Genomic DNA, 17,900 nt, shown 5'->3' on the forward strand with positions numbered 1-17,900 from the left:
GTTCACCCCAAGGTGAAGAAGCCCAGAGCTACATCTCAGACTCTACAGGCCTCAGTTAGCATGCTAAAGGTTAAAGGTCACCCCAAGGTGGAAAAGCCCAGAGCTACATCTCAGACTCTACAGGCCTCAGTTAGCATGTTAAAGGTTAAAGGTCACCCCAAGGTGAAGAAGCCCAGAGCTACATCTCAGACTCTACAGGCCTCAGTTAGCATGTTAAAGGTTAAAGGTCATACATCTCAGACTCTACAGGCCTCAGTTAGCATGTTAAAGGTTAAAGGTCACCCCAAGGGGAAAAAGCCCAGAGCTACATCTCAGACTCTCCAGGCCTCAGTTAGCATGCTAAAGGTTAAAGGTCACCCCAAGGGGAAAAAGCCCAGAGCTACATCTCAGACTCTCCAGGCCTCAGTTAGCATGCTAAAGGTTAAAGGTCACCCCAAGGTGAAAAAGCCCAGAGCTACATCTCAGATTCTACAGGCCTCAGTTAGCATGCTAAAGGTTAAAGGTCACCCCAAGATGAAAAAGCCCAGAGCTACATCTCAGACTCTACAGGCCTCAGTTAGCATGTTAAAGGTTAAAGGTCACCCCAAGGTGAAAAAGCCCAGAGCTACATCTCAGACTCTACAGGCCTCAGTTAGCATGTTAAAGGTCAAAGGTCACCCCAAGGTGAAAAAGCCCAGAGCTACATCTCAGACTCTCCAGGCCTCAGTTAGCATGGTAAAGGTTAAAGGTCATGACAGCACAGTTAGAAAAAGACTGAACAAGGATGGCTTGTTTGGAAGGGCTGCAGGAGAAAGCCTCTTCTCTCTAAAAAGAACATGGCAGCACAGCTTAGGTTTGCAAAGCTGCATCTGAACAAAGCTCAAGACTTCTGGAACAATGTCCTTTGGACAGACCAGAGCAAAGTGGAGATGTTTGGTCCTAATGCACAGCAGCACGTTTGGAGGAAACCAAACACAGCATATCAGCACAAACACCTCATACCAGCTGTCAAGCACGGTGGTGGAGGGCTGATGATCTGGGCTGGTTCTGCAGCCACAGGACCTGGGCACCTTGCAGTCATTGAGTCCACCATGAACTCCTCTGGATACCAAAGTATTCTAGAGTCAAATGTGAGGCCATCTGTCCCACAGCTAAAGCTGGGCTGAAACTGGCTCATCAACAGGACAAAGATCCCAAACACAGCAGCAGATCTACAGCAGAATGTGGGAAAAAGAAAAGAATCAAGGTGTTGCAATGGTCCAGTCAGAGTCCAGACCTCAGCCTGACTGAGATGCTGTGGTGGGACCTTAAGAGAGCTGTGCAGAAACCAAAGCTGCAAACCTCAATGAGCTGAAGCAGCGCTGGAGAGAAGAGGGCCGAGATTCCTCCAGAACCATGAGAGAGACTGAGAACGTCCCACAGGAAACCATCACTGCAGCTCACTGCTGCTGAAGCTGCTGGATCAGGGGTTCACTTAGTTTCTCACTCACTGATGTCATGTTGCTAATCTGAGGTTGTATTTTCCTAACTTTAAGGCTTGCTGAGGTGATTTTATCTGGAAAACTTTAGCGTTGAAAGATTCATTTCTTCTCATACTTGACTCCACTCCTGAAACACATCCATATGTATATTCTCTCAGCTTTTATTATATAATCTGAGAGGGAAAACAGAAACTGTCTCAGAGGACCTACAGCAGAGTGAAGCAGAAACACAAAGCAGGAAACACTGAAGCCCAAATAAAACGTCTCTGCAGGCAACTCAGAATTAGCATTCTGCTTTCCATCTCTTCAACAGCATCATTATCTTGGTCTTGTTCCCTCCCTTCATTGCTCACGTTTTCCCAAAACAAAGACACCCAATTGGGGGATTTGCATAATAACACTTTACTTTCTGCTGCGTTATCCAGCCAGACGGAACGAGAGGAGAAACAAGATGATTTAAAACCTGCACCGACGGTCAGAAGTGTCTCTCTGAGTCATCAGCTGCTTTATTTTTACTCAGATGAATGCAAACAGATCAGAAGAAACCAGTCGGTTCTGGAGTAAAAGCTCTATTTCTGTCCTCAGCGGCTCGGCCCGCTGGGTTCCCTCTGACAGCGGTGAGAAGCGGCAGGAATGTCAGCCTCGGGCCCGTCTAATTCCTGGCGGTCACCCGTCCTCTGTGCCTCCTGCAGGAGGGAAGTTGCTGTTCCAGGCGGTAATGAAGCTCTGAAAGGATGCGGCACGTTGTTTCACTTAGAAGAATAACAGCTTTGCTGCCGTCTCACAGAAAAGCATCGTTTTAATCAGTAACATTCTTGGTGTATCGCTAAATTTGGCCGTAGTTTATATTCAGTGCTACAAACGGAGTAGCTGCACTTTGAGGAGCTGGTTTCTTTCTTTATGAATGGACTCGCTTCTGTTTTGCATCAAAAATGCTTTACTTTCCTCATTTGTTCCTCGTTTTCTTACTCAGTGCCTGTTTGCTTGTTTAATTTAACTTGCAGTTGAAGTATGCAACTCTCATACTTTCCATTCCTTCTGATTTAGATTGCAATAAAAATATAAATGTATGGGTTATAAATGAGCAGAAGAATACCAAAGATCTAGCCCAGGGGTCGGGAACCTATGGCTCGCGAGCCAGGTGTGGCTCTTTTGAGGATTGCATCGCAGATAAAACAAAATATTCTCACTTGTTTTTTTTTCATGTCCTGTTCAGGGCTGCAGGAGCATTATTTTAATTGGATGATGCTGGACTACGTTGGCAGCGTAAAACAGGTAAACGCCCCCTTTTGAATCAGTCTGCTCAGTCATTAGCTCAAAGCTAACCCTTCGACGAAGAAGATGGTGAAAAGAAAAAAAGATGACGAGTGTCGTACATTTCAGGCCGAATGGACTGAAGAATTCGCCTTTGTGGAGAGAGCAAATTCTGCGGTGTGTCTAATTTGCAAAGACAAAATTACATCGATGAAACGGTCGAATGTAAAGCGGCACTTCGACACGCGCCATGCTACCTTTGCATCAAAATACCCGGCAGGAGACAGCAGAAAGAAAGCGTGCCAAGAGCTACTGAGCAGGGTACAAGCTAGAGCTACTGAGCAGGGTACAAGCCAGAGCTACTGAGCAGGGTACAAGCCAGAGCTACTGAGCAGGGTACAAGCTAGAGCTACTGAGCAGGGTACAAGCTAGAGCTACTGAGCAGGGTACAAGCTAGAGCTACTGAGCAGGGTACAAGCCAGAGCTACCGAGCAGGGTACAAGCCAGAGCTACTGAGCAGGGTACAAGCTAGAGCTACTGAGCAGGGTACAAGCTAGAGCTACTGAGCAGGGTACAAGCCAGAGCTACTGAGCAGGGTACAAGCTAGAGCTACTGAGCAGGGTACAAGCTAGAGCTACTGAGCAGGGTACAAGCTAGAGCTACTGAGCAGGGTACAAGCTAGAGCTACTGAGCAGGGTACAAGCTAGAGCTACTGAGCAGGGTATAAGCCAGAGCTACTGAGCAGGGTACAAGCGAGCCAGCAGCAACCCGGCAAGGTGACTATAATTCTGCTAGCTTTGCTGGATCTTTAGCAATAGCGAGGAACGGAAAACCATTCACAGATGGCGAGTATGCTAATAAATAATATGCTAATATATGCTAATATAATATGCTAATAAATTCAGAGGCTTATTATACTGACATTTAGTTGAATTCACTTTTAAAATATATTATATGGCTCTCATTGAAATAAATTTCCAAATATTTTGCTTTCATGGCTCCCTTAGTCAAAAAGGTTCCCGACCCTAGCTTCCCCTGATCTCGCCCTTTCAGACATGCAATGCATGAACCAATGAATCTGGTGGTAGCTGAATGTTTCAGAGTGATGTGTGAATCATTCCTGCTGGTGATTCTCAAACATTTTGCAACAGATGACCTGGCGACTTGTCTAATATCTATTAACACCAATCAGTTGTGAACTGCCATAAGAAGTATTGTACCTTGTTCTAGTGTCAGCTCAACCAAACGCTTCCCTCAATCACCTCTACGTAAAACAAGCTATTGCTGTTTGCTAACTTGGATAAAATGGAGAAAGTTAGTGAGCAAAACCGTCCTAAAAGGCACCAAATAATACGAGAAGCAGTGTTTGGATCTACTTTGGATAATGCATCATAAATGGTGTGGTGTTAAAAACTAATGAAAGGACATTTATCGACTCTAAATAAAGCAGCTGCAAAATCTGAAAGAGCTCAACTGTTGGCCACTTTCAAGTCACCCAAGGTCACCTTACGATAAATAAATACAGGATAAAAGCATTAAAGATAGAAACAACATTAAAACAAGTGATTATTATTGCCAGTTATTATGAGTTATTTATTATTCCAACATTATGCCACAGACTGGCAGCAGAGCTGGACTCAAACATTCATTGTTAAATTAATAAATAACAGCGTAATACTGTAAATCTGAGGTGATTTTTACCTAATTTTGGGATAAAATTCTTCTTCTCGTGTGTGAAACCTGTAAGAGGAACAGATTATATCTGGGAGTCGACATCTCTTTTTCTTTCTCACGAGCACTTCCAGTCTTTTACATAAGAGACCCTGTGGAGCGTCGGTGCAAAACAAACAAGAGGAGGTGAGATCTGGCCCTGACCCCAGGCTGAAAATGGAAACATCGCTGCTGTCACGCTTCGACTCCAAACCTCTCAGGCAGGCAGGGGGAGACAGATGAAAGGAGTTCAGGGTGAAGACCAACATCACACCTGAAAGGTACTTTCATGCATCCGTTTTATTTCTTCTGTCATTTATTTACTTCTAAAAAGTCGAATAAATCAAATCCCTGAGGCCTGACTCCAGACCCTAAAGTCGATAATGCTTCTGTCTCGTTAGCCTCATTCTAAAGGATGACAGATAATCGACAGCTTATCGATCGACAGCATCTTCCTCTCGCGTTCGATTGCTCCTCGCTGTTCTTAGCCTGTTCCACGCCGTGGAGAGAGACGCCGCTGACTCATGGCTGACATTTACTGACACATTGCAGGATTGTCTTGAAGGCTGCTGACACTCATCCATCCATGGTCTGTGTGTTTTGTCCTTTGGGTTCTTGGTCTTTCCTGTGGTTCGATGGTTTCTTGGTTCTCTGCTTTGGGTTCTTCGTTGGTAACTTTGGTCATTAGCTCTCGATCTTCCTCCACAATCCTCTGTCTTTAAGCTCCTTGGTTTCGCTGTTACCTCCATCCACGATTATCTGATCTTTCCCTCGCCCGGTTGTTTTATTTTGGATATTTTTGTGGTTTTGCATGTTTAATTAATGGTTTTCCGGCTCTGCCACGTTCTTGGTTTGTTTTAAAATAAAGAATCCCTCCTGCTGTGTCCTCCTTAACCTTTCCACCAACACCGTGACAACATGTGGTGTGAAAGGACCACACTGAGCTGCAAACGTACTGAAGACTTTACACTGAGGGCTGGACAGAGTCACCCCACTGACCGACCCTGATGGGCATGAGTCTTCAAGGTAAGCTGGTCTGGCAGCACTGGAGTCTCTTCAGCCCAAAGATACCAAAACGAATGTTGAAAGAGAACTTTAGATGAAAAAAGTAACCCTGGTTCTCTGAAACATGACTAAGGTATCTGTATCTCTATATATAGACACATAGTTACTGTATTGATCCCAGAGGGAAATAGTTTAGCAGTTAGCTGTATGTTAGCAGTTAGCTGTAAGTTAGCAGTTAGCTGTATGTTAGCAGTTAGCTGTAAGTAAGCAGTTAGTTGTAAGTTAGCAGTTAGCTGTAAGTCAGCAGTTAGCTGTAAGTTAGCAGTTAGCTGTAAGTTAGCAGTTAGTTGTAAGTTAGCAGTTAGCTGTAAGTCAGCAGTTAGCTGTAAGTTAGCAGTTAGTTGTAAGTTAGCAGTTAGCTGTAAGTTAGCAGTTAGTTGTAAGTTAGCTGTGAGTTAGCAGTTAGCTGAATGTTAGCAGTTAGCTGTAAGTTAGCAGTTAGCTGTAAGTCAGCAGTTAGCTGTAAGTTAGCAGCTCGCTGTAAGTTAGCAGTTAGCTGTAAGTTAGCAGTTAGCTATAAGTTAGCAGCTCGCTGTAAGTTAGCAGTTAGTTGTAAGTTAGCAGCAGATGCTAGCAAACGATGCTTTCTCATCAGCAGTATTGGACCAAGCCGGAGATGTGCACAGCGTAACTCGTAGTAATGCATGTGGACCGTTAATTACTGCGTTTAAACCTTTTGGATATATTAACCTCATTAAACAGTTGCACCTGGAGACCTCCATCTTTATCAGAAACATGCCGATAATGTAACGTTAGCACAGCGAGAGTGAGGAGAGGACCGGTGTTGTGTTGGAAACACACCTTAAACACAGCTGCAGGTTGTCTGAGTTACAGAACGGAACCGTTCAGCTAGAAAGCTTCAGCTAACAAAGTAATGTGGGAACAATAATGTTCATCTTTCAGAAAGGAACAGCAGTAACTCCTTAGAAGTTGGTGTACGTCATCTTCATTAGCTAAGCTGTTAGCGTTAGCTTCAGATACAAAGTAATGTGGGAACAATAATGTTCATCTTTCAGAAAGGAGCAGCAGTAACTTCTTAGAAGTTGGTGTACGTCATCTTCATTAGCTAAGCTGTTAGCATTAGCTTCAGCTGCAAAGTAATGTGGGAACAATAATGTTCATCTTTCAGAAAGGAACAGCAGTAACTCCTTAGAAGTTGGTGTACGTCATCTTCATTAGCTAAGCTGTTAGCGTTAGCTGCTGCTAAAGGAGGAAATAAATCAGTAAATAAACCATGAGGAGTTACTTCATTAGCTAAGCTGTTAGCGTTAGCTGCTGCTAAAGGAAGAAATAAATCAGTAAATAAACCATGAGGAGTTATTTCTCAGATGCTTCCATTTCCCTGCTCTGAAGTTCAGGCTCTGAGAGCTGGAACTGATCCTCTTTGTGGCTCAGTTCCTTCAGTCCAGCGTTGAACTGGACCAAGTTGTTAAAACAGTGGGATGAAAAGTGTTTGCTGCACATTCACAGTCTTTAGCTAACTCTGCTGGAACATTAGCCTCAGATATAGTTTATCCACTGGGCTCTTATATCCTCTGAGGCTGCTGCTGGATGGAAGATGCATGCTCCTCAGTACAGCTGACAGCAGAACATTTCCACCAGAAGCTGGCTTCATCCGTCCAGCAGGGTGGATGTGAGTGGGCGGGGCTTAGCAGAGGAGGCGGAGCCAATCAGAACAGCTTGTTAAATGGGGAACTTTCAAACAAGCGGCAACTAAAATAATACCAGGGTTGTGTTTTTGGGAGCTTTACACACCCTGATATCTGCTCCCAGGAACAGGAAGAAGGGATTTTCACACCTTTAAGGTAGTATTTAAGGTAGTATTGAGATTCAACGACTGAGCGAGCAAACAAGTGTGTGAGTGACCGAGTCGCTGAGTAAGAGACAACGAGCAGAGAAACAGAGGGAGGCATGTATGGAGTGAGAAGAGGAAGTGAGAAAAAAGATTGAGAGGTGAGAAGAAGAATGAATAGATGGAGACAATCCAAAAGGAGGAATGTGGGCGTGAGCAGAAGAACAAATGGACAGACAGGAAAAAGGTGTGGAGAGACAGATGAAGAGGAAGAGATGGAGATTCTCTTGGGAAGTGGCCTATTTTTCTAATGAATGCATAGAAACACGGAGCTGCGTCACATTAATGCTGGAACAGAAACACTCAGCCTAAATGGACACTTAAGTTTGGATTGTCTGACTCTGAACTGCACTTAAACACACGTGCACACGCACACGTGCACACGCATGCACATGCACACACACATGCACACCAAATGAAAACGCATTCCTTTTGCCTTCCTGACCTCAAAGAAGTGGTCAAATGAACAGACTTTTAAATCATCCATTTATTCTCCAAACCACTGTCTTTTTCAGTCTTTTTCTGGCTTCAGAGGCCTCCATCAGTCCAGCTCCTTTCAGTGTTGTGGGGCAGCGGATTTACTCTGAACTGCTCACAGAATCTTTTTAACCTCAGAAAACATCCGATTGGGGGCTGTTCCAGCTGTTTTTGGTGCTGTATCTGAAGCTCATCCAAAGCAGCCCTCACCACCAACCTATGGTCCATTTCAGCCTTGTGGTCCCTTTGCGATCCTCATTAAAACGTGAATTCCTCCACCTGAGATCGACTCAGGGACACAACCGCTATGATCATCATCTCACCTTCATCACAATCATCTGCAAACTGCTTTCAGAGCCACGAGGGTGTTTGGGCTGACTTTCCAGGACATTTCCAGGACATTTCCGGGACTTTTCCTGACCCCCTCATAATAAATCTGCCTTCATAGGTGAAACAGATCACTTTAGATGAGACACAACATGGGAAGATGGGACTGTATTTAGCTGCTGTATCAATAACACGATAAGCTTCCTGCTGGACTCCATTTTTAGCCCAGACTCAAGAAAAAAACATTTTGCCCACAGCTCTAAAACGTACGATCATGTCCAAGTCATCGGGATGGACGCCGGCACATTTTTCAAAGCATTTGTGGCTAAAAATGACCGTTTAAATCTTCGTGCAGCAAGAAGAAAACATAGAGCATCAACTTCATTACATTTCAACATGTAAACTGCGTCTTTGTCTTAACTAAAGGAAATTAGTCATAAAGCTTTGTGATTTTTGAGTCTGACAATGGATCTTTTCGTGGTGTGGATCAACAAAGCTATCACAGGTTCTGTTATTAGTTTAACTGGATGAAAACCTCCAGATGTGCTCTGGAAACTAACCTCACTCTGCTGCATCACACGTCTGATTGCAGGAGTGTTTTCAGTCCCTGATACAGCAGGACGAGCTACACCGGACGTCCTTTTTCGTGCATTAAATGATCAACAAACACGAGCTGCTGGCAGTTATCACCAGACAGAAGCTACTTCTGTGCATCTCTCTTCTTAAAAAACAGGTTTAAAGATCCAGATTTGTTCTGTGGCTGTATTATACAAGCACAAGTGTGTGTGTTGGTGTGTTGTCAGCGGCCATTTATCCGTTTTGTTGTTGACGTCGGCCAGTTGGCCCTCGCAGATGGTCCACCGGACAAATGTCATGTTGGAAATGTCACGAAAAGCCAGTTTTACATGATCACTCTGCTGGCAAGCCTGCGGGGAGCTGGCGCTGTGGTGAGTGTTGTGCACATGCTCTGAAAAAAAAGCCAAACTGGGAACAAAGAGCTGCTTTTGCCACCATGTGTTTGTGTTTCCAATGTTTAAGAGCGTTCCTAAGAGGCTAAATCACAACAACCTCGTCCACCGGCTCCAACAGAGCCCCAGCATGACCTCTTTAATGAGAAATATTCTAATTTCTCTCTTATCAAATCCATGCAGAAACACGTCGCTCTCACACAATGTGTCCTGCTTATTCTGCAAATGGACCGGCACTGACAGTGTGTGCGATACATTCAAAGTGAATGAAGCCGGATAATTTAGGTCACGACCCAACCGCAACATTAAGATCTGACTGAACGACAAGGAGCGAAAAACAAACTAAACCCTGTGTCCACTGGATGATCCGGTCACATCAGGAGGGAAAGATTTCTGTGTCTATGACTGCTTTACTCCCGAATATAAGAGAATAAAGGGAACAAAGGGTTGAAAAAGCTGCTTTAACTGCTGTGGTACTTTATAAACCAAAGATTTAAACTGAAACCAAAACTAAAACAGAATCAAGGGAAGATGAACCGATGGACGACAGACAACAACATCATACATGTGATGACTTGGCTCTGAAAAACCTGAAGGATTTATACTGAAGGAGGTGATAACAAACAAGGAATCAGTAACAGAGAACCTGGAATAAAACAGGAAGTTAACCAACAAATAAAAATAAAATAAGATCCACGGTAACTAAAGAGCGAGTAAACTGATCATCTGAGTCATGATTAACAGATTTTACATTTAATTAAACATCAACAACAAACACATTTTCTCCAAAACTGCACAAGGCTACAGAGCCCCTCCAAAATAAAGTGCTCCAAGTTTCTGGTTCAGCATCAGATTATAAATTATGAACTGTTTTCCCTTTTTTGTTACCGTTTGGTGGAAGATGGAGGATGCAAACTTAGCTGAATGTTTTATTGAAACAGACAAAAGATAGAAAAGCAGAAACTAAACTTGTGAAAAAATAAACCAGACAAACCATAATATAACCAGAGGATGATCTGAAGATAACCAGAGGATAACCAGAGGATAATCTGAAGATAACCAGAGGATAACCAGAGGATAACCAGAGGATAATCTGAAGATAACCAGAGGATAACCAGATGATAGCCAGAATATATCTAGAATATAACCAGGGGATAACCAGAAGACTACCAGAAAATAACCAGATAACCTGAAGATAACCAGAAGATAACCAGAAGATAGCCAGAGGATAACCAGAGGATAGCCTGAAGATAGCCAGAGGATAACCAGAGGATAGCCTGAAGATAACCAGAGGATAACCAGAGGATAACCTGGAGATAACCAGAGGATAACCAGAGGATAGCCAGAGGATAGCCAGAAGATAACCAGAGGATAATCTGAAGATAACCAGAGGATAACCAGAGGATAATCTCAAGATAACCAAAGATCCACACAGGATAGCCAGAAGATAGCTAGAATATAACCAGGGGATAACCAGAAGACTACCAGAAGATAACCAGAGGATAACCTGAAGATAACCAGAAGATAACCAGAAGATAGCCAGAGGATAACCAGAGGATAGCCTGAAGATAGCCAGAGGATAACCAGAGGATAACCTGAAGATAACCAGAGGATAACCAGAGGATAGCCAGAAGATAACCAGAGGATAATCTGAAGATAACCAGAGGATAGCCAGAAGATAACCAGAGGATAATCTGAAGATAACCAGAGGGTAACCAGAGGATAGCTAGAATATAACCAGAGGATAACCTGAAGATAACCAGAGGATAACCAGAGGATAGCCAGAAGATAACCAGAGGATAATCTGAAGATAACCAGAGGATAGCCAGAAGATAACCAGAGGATAATCTGAAGATAACCAGAGGATAACCAGAGGATAACCAGAGGATAGCCAGAGGATAGCCAGAGGATAGCCAGAAGATAACCAGAATATCACCAGAGGATAGCCAGACGATAGCTAGAATATAACCAGGGGATAACCAGAAGACTACCAGAAGATAACCAGAGGATAACCTGAAGATAACCAGAAGATAACCAGAAGATAGCCAGAGAATAACCAGAAGATAACCAGAGGATAACCTGAAGATAACCAGAGGATAACCAGAAGATAACCAGAGGATAGCCAGAGGATAACCAGAAGATAACCAAAGCAACAGACACTTAACTGGAAAAAACTGAGCTTAAATAGAGATTAATAAAACAAGAGACAGCAGTTCAGAGCGAAGGACAACAGGTGAGTTTTGAGCTGAGGACGACGACCGGTGGAGATGTGACCAGAACTGAGACATCAGATAAATATAAAACAACAGCAAGAACAAGACGGATCATAAAAGAGAGACCAGAAACAAAAATGCTCATCAGGAACAGTCTGATACAGACAGAATAAATCCTGATTCAGAACCAGAACTCCAGAATACTGAGAAAAAACAAAAAATCTGACCCAGAGTCACAAAATAAGAGAAAAACCTAAATGAAAAAGGACAGTTTTTGCTCCCCATCTCTGACTTCCTCCATCAGTGTCTACACTCCCCCTCCTCCCCCAGTCACCATCCTTTGTCCCTCTCCTCCCCCACCTCATCACCATCACTGTCATCTCCCTCCTCTCTCCAGCTCAATCCATCCCTCTCCATCTTCATCCCCTCTCTCCTCCGTCGCCCTGTCAACACACTCGACCCGCCCTGACAGGACAGGCGTGCACGGTGACCTTTACGTGCACGGTGACCTTTACGTGCACGATTATGAGGCTAACTGGATCACAATGATGCAGTGGCTAATTTACAGGGATGATATCTACTTTGGCCTTCCTCATATTACACTGTCCTCCATCCATGACTAACAGAGACTGATAAAAGAATAGTTTATATGTCATCAGTGCATCCATTCATCTGTCAGTAAAGCAGGAAAAGACTCGAGAGGCCGACCAGACACATGTTTTATTGACGGATATCTCCCTTCTCTCCCACCTCTTCATGACAGTGTATGAATTTTGAATGTGTGTCAGGGTGAGGGTGTTATTCTTATGACAACCACAGAGTCTCCCTGACACATGAGCTCAAATCAGCTCTTCCTTTAGTTCTCAAAAGGATGTTTCTTCTTTTTTAATTGAGATTGCAACATGGGGCATTGTTGGGTTGAGGAAAAGATTTTATTTTGTTTTTATCAAGCCAAATCTTCAATTGATTAACTTCAGTTGTCATTTAGTCCACTAAAGACCGATTTTGGACATGTTGCGCATGTCATTGATGGAAAGAATAAACGATTTAGGTCCCAACATGGACCCCTGGGGGACGCCACCAACAATGTCCACACATAAGGAGCAGCAATCATTTAACTTTATCTATAAATATATAGAATTTAAAATTCCCAAACCCATTGTTTGTGATGTCCTTCTGTTGAATGATATGAACTAAAAATCATTCCAACTGAGCTGGTCCAGGAACCAAATAATCCATTTCTGGCCCCATTAAACTTCAATAAGATGCTCTTTTCTGTAGCTTTTACATCCAAAGGGCTTATTTCTACATCTGCTGGAAACAACATCCACTGACTTTCATTGTTCAAGAGATAAATACACAACACGATAGCTCTGACTGGTAAGATTTCCAATATAGACCTAATTTTATCTGATATTATGTGACATTAATCTGGTGAAACATGGTGGAATGCAGCAGTTGTGTGGGCTCTGTGAACAGGTCATTAGCTTTGTGTGTTCCATAGAGATGAAGTTCAGCTATGTTTGCCTGGATAAATGCGTATCATTACACAGCACGCTGCCCCCGCTGAGGAGCTAATTCGCATTCAAGTATGCACGACCGGCAGCGAGTGTATCGCATCAGGAAGTGAAGGAATGAACGACGGTCCAACCAGCGTTCCTGAGGGAGTCAGCTGCTGTTCATCGCTCCAATATGCGGCGTGTTCAGAAGTTAATGAAGATTTCTCCTGGCAGGACACGGTGCAGTAGGTCTCAGGAGCGGTATACCAGTCAGGTTGAGTGTGAGGGAATGGGGCGATGAAAAGCACTGCAGCGCGGTCTCTGATGGTGATGATTACCGACCACAGCGCTCTGCAGACTCTTCGTCACAATCTTACGTCACCATAAGTCCTCACAATCAGTCCCAATATGGGAAAGCAGAGTCTTCTTTCTAGTTTGGTTAACTGCCTTTTCTTTTCTGGCACTCGCTGCCGGCTTCTTTTGCCGCCCTTTGCCTTCTTTTTCAGTGCCAGGCTGGAGGTTTAATCAAGAAAAGCAGCTGGGGGCGAGCAGAGAGAAGCTCGGCTCTAAGCCTTGCAGATTTACTGGCTCCTCAGGCCTCGTTTATGTCTCACCGGCTAATAAAGCTAGTCTGGCAGCTCTGCAAGGGAAACACGAGCCAGCTGTAGACAGATATAAAATATACAGAAGTAACAGGAGTGACAGGAAAGAAAACAGGAAGCTGTGTATGATGACAAGACAAAAAAAAACATTTCTCTCTGTCCTGTAGCCCAGTGACACTTTGAGGCTTCATGTTTTTAAACCAGGAGATGCAGAGTCATGCAGTCCTGAAAATGTAAGGATTAAAGGATACTCTGCTTTACTTCACTGAAAATGGCAATTTAGCTAAACTAGCTTATTTTTTGTTGTGAAAAAAGCTGGTGAATGAGACCATAAACTGATTAGAAAAGCTTGTTTGTATGTAGAAAAGTAATATGATGAGAGATTTGTGCACCGTTAGACTTCTGATGCCAAACTGATGTTTCTGAAGATTCACAACTGATTATTTTCTATAAACTTCAAGTCCACCAAGAGTAAAACCGGTTTGTTCAGGTTTATTCGGGTTTATTCGTGTTTGTTCAGGTTTGTTTGTGTTTATTAAGGTTTGTTCGGGTTTATTCGTGTTTGTTCGTGTTTGTTTGTGTTTATTCGGGTTCGTTCGGGTTTGTTTGGGTTTATTCAGGTTTGTTCGTGTTTATTTGGGTTTATTTGGGTTTATTCGAGTTTGTTCGGGTTTATTTGGGTTTATTCAGATTCGTTCAGGTTCATTCGTGTTTGTTCAGGTTTGTTTGTGTTTATTAAGGTTTGTTCGGGTTTATTCGTGTTTGTTCGGGTTTGTTTGTGTTTATTCGGGTTCGTTCGGGTTTGTTTGGGTTTATTCAGGTTTGTTCGTGTTTATTTGGGTGCTTTTTGGTTCTTTCGGGTTTGTTTGGATTTATTAAGGTTTATTAAGGTTTGTTTGTGTTTATTCGAGTTTGTTCGGGTTTGTTTGGGTTTATTCAGGTTTGTTCGTGTTTATTTGGGTTCTTTTTGGTTCTTTCGGGTTTGTTTGGATTTATTAAGGTTTATTAAGGTTTGTTCAGGTTTGTTAGGGTTTATTCGGGTTTGTTAGGGTTTGTTTGTGTTTATTCGGGTTTGTTCGGGTTTATTCGTGTTTGTTCGGGTTTGTTTGTGTTTATTCAGGTTTGTTTGGTTTAATTCATGTTTGTTCGGGTTTATTAAGGTTTGTTCGTGTTTATTCGGGTTCGTTTGGGTTAATTCGTGTTTGTTTGGGTTTATTAAAGTTTGTTCAGGTTTGTTCGTATTTATTCGGGTTTTTTCAGGTTTATTCGAGTTTATTCAGGTTTGTTCGTGTTTATTTGGGTTCTTTTTGGTTCGTTCGGGTTTGTTTGGGTTTATTAAGGTTTGTTTGTGTTTATTCGGGTTTGTTCGGGTTTATGCGAGTTTGTTCGGGTTTATTCAGGTTTGTTTGGGTTAATTCGTGTTTGTTTGGGTTTATTAAAGTTTGTTCAGGTTTGTTCGTATTTATTCGGGTTTGTTCAGGTTTATTCGAGTTTGTTCGGGTTTGTTTGGGTTTATTCAGGTTTGTTCGTGTTTATTTGGGTTCTTTTTGGTACTTTCGGGTTTGTTTGGATTTATTAAGGTTTATTAAGGTTTGTTCAGGTTTGTTCGGGTTTATTCGGGTTTGTTCAGGTTTATTCAGATTTGGTCAGGTTTGTTGAGGTTTATTATCATATACCTGTAGCAAAGACACCTGATGTCAGCTGGGTGTCTTTGTAACTAACAATCACTAAAAAATATTATATTATACATCAGAAAGTTTTGATATTCAGAAAACTATGTTATGATGTGAGGTTCAGTTAGCTTAGCTAACTTTTGGTGGTGATAATGACTTTTAATAGGTTACCTGATACTTTTATACATAAAGTACATTTAAGAGCCTGTATTTCATTTTACTTACGTAAATAAGTTGAAATACTTCTCTTTTTTACAAAGACAGAGCAAATGCAATAAATAATAAGGAATATATTGTGGGAGTGTTTATTGACTTTAAAACATAATTTAACACCATAGATCACGATTACTGATGAAAGAGCTACCAGATATCAGTTTGTTTAATTAAATAATGTTGATTCTGATTCACTGAAAGTTACCTGTGGTGTACCACAGGGCTCCATGCTGGGCCCTGAACTGTTCATATTCTACATAAATGACAAATGTAACGTGTTTAAGATGTTAAGGTTCACTTTATTTGCTGATGATGCTCATTTATATCGCTCTAATAAAAGTTTGGAACAGTTTCTGAGTGCAGCAGAAAGGGTTTGATGTAAAGAAATGTAAATATATAAAAAATGTACATAAAAATGAAGACATTTTAAAAATTAAACATGTTGTTTTGCTCCCTAATAGTTCTGTACATGACCTCCTGTGTGGAGGTTTGAGGAAACACATAAAAACCAACATAAATCCAGTTTATATGCTACATAAGAAAGCTGTAAGTGTTATAAATGGATCAGATTATCATGAAATAGTCATGAAACTGCACTGATGAAGCCCAAAAATAATCTCCTTCCAAACTGTTTGAAACTAGAGAGAAAAAGTCCTTCGATGTCACCTTTGAATGAGGCCGTTATCACCACATTAAGCTGTTTATGTGCAAATAAAAGGTCAACCTGATTCAATATGTAGAGCGGAGACGTTATCCTGATGGAACGGGTCGCTGCTGATGCAGATAAATCAGCAGGTGGACCTTTTCAGGCGGACCTGAAGACTGGCAAGTGCAGAAGTTGGTGTGATAGATGTGTCAATAACAGACCCAGTGATGCTAAAAGCAGCTAAATTTCTCCTCCCTCCTCATCTTTCTGTCCACGCGAGTGCTTGTAAGTCACGTGCACACGTCACACACCGCCCCGAAAATCCATAGTGTCACTTTTGGCGCATTAAAACAAACAAAACCCCATACGAGCGCCGCTCTCACCTACCGCCGGTTGCTAGGCAACAGCACACATCCACAGGCCGTTTACAGAGCCTTGTGATACAGTTGGTCTCAGAGGAGAGGTGAGACACAGACGGATGGCACAGTTTCCTCGGATAGAAAGATAAAAAAGAGTGACAGAGGAACGAGTGGTCAGTAATGTGGCGAGGCCGCCGCTTGCCTGTGAATGATGCGTCATGATAGGTGGAAGAAATGCTTTGTGATTTAATACCGTGTTGCTGGAGCAGACGCAGCTTGTGTTGAACGCGAAGGAGCGACACGCATTCGGTGTCATGTATCATCATTGTTTCGATTAACTCTGAACCGAGAGATAAAAACACACTGAATTTTCCTTTTCAGTGGCAATATGATGGAGTATGGAGGACTGAACCTGACAAAATAAGTACAAAATGGTTCAACAAATACATTTATATGATCAGAAATGCTACTAAAATTATATGAAACATTATTTTAAGCAAAAATAAATAAAAAGAATGTGAAAAAATGCAGTTTGTGTCAGTAAATACAAACATGTGGTAATTCATTCATTTAATTTTAGCAGTTTTTATCATCATATAAACTTATTTATTGAGCCATTTATGTATTTACTGCAGATGATGTCAGCTTCAGCCCTCCATCAGTTAGACAAAGTATTCTGAGAACAGCACAACCTGCCGAACACTTCTAACCACAGATGAGTTTCACTGGACCACAACACTTTATTTCATGCAGATTCTCCAGTGCCGAGTGTCCGAGGCTCACATGCACTCACATGACCGTGTTGATCCCTGAAAGCTGCTGGAACATCTGAAGACCGCATCCCACCAGGAGAGCTCGCCGAGTCGGGGGGTAGGTCAGCATCCGCCAGATCACGGGGCCGTCTGGAGACACAAGTGAAGGGACAGCAGGAGTTAACTTCAAACACAGCACGGCTCTAACAGAGTGAGCTTTAAAAGAGTGAGCTTTAAGGGAGTGAGCTTTAACAGAGTGAGCTTTAAGGGAGTGAGCTTTAAGGGGGTGATTTTCAACAGAGTGAGGTTTAATGGAGTGAGCTACAACAGAGTGAGCTTTAAGGCAGTGAGCTACAACAGAGTGAGCTTTAAAAGAGTGAGCTTTAACAGAGTGAGCTTTAACAGAGTGAGCTTTAAGGGAGTGAGCTTTAAGGGAGTGAGCTTTAAGGGGGTGATTTTCAACAGAGTGAGGTTTAATGGAGTGAGCTACAACAGAGTGAGCTTTAAGGCAGTGAGCTACAACAGAGTGAGCTTTAATAGAGTGAGCGACAACAGAGTGAGCTTTATGGGAGTGAGCTACAACAGAGTGAGCGACAACAGAGTGAGCTTTAACGGAGTGAGCTTTAAGGGAGTGAGCTTTAAGGGAGTGATTTTCAACAGAGTGAGCTTTAAGGGAGTGAGCTTTAAGGGGGTGATTTTCAACAGAGTGAGGTTTAATGGAGTGAGCTACAACAGAGTGAGCTTTAAGGCAGTGAGCTACAACAGAGTGAGCTTTAAAAGAGTGAGCTTTAACAGAGTGAGCTTTAACAGAGTGAGCTTTAAGGGAGTGA

General features: G+C 42.5%; 1 protein-coding gene across 1 annotated transcript in view; it reads right to left on the reverse strand.

Annotated features, from left to right (window-relative positions):
• slc2a13a (solute carrier family 2 member 13a) overlaps positions 1-17,900 on the reverse strand; it is an 80,889-nt gene that overhangs the window by 13,562 nt on the left and 49,427 nt on the right. The window contains exon 4 of the mRNA XM_072377971.1: positions 17,112-17,220. Within this exon, the coding sequence (XP_072234072.1) occupies positions 17,112-17,220 (109 nt within the window). The remainder of the gene's footprint in view (positions 1-17,111; positions 17,221-17,900) is intronic.

Source organism: Leuresthes tenuis, unplaced genomic scaffold, assembly GCF_036924035.1.
Source record: "Leuresthes tenuis unplaced genomic scaffold, fLeuTen1.0.hap1 SCAF_23, whole genome shotgun sequence".
Classification (NCBI taxonomy): Eukaryota; Metazoa; Chordata; class Actinopteri; order Atheriniformes; family Atherinopsidae; genus Leuresthes; species Leuresthes tenuis.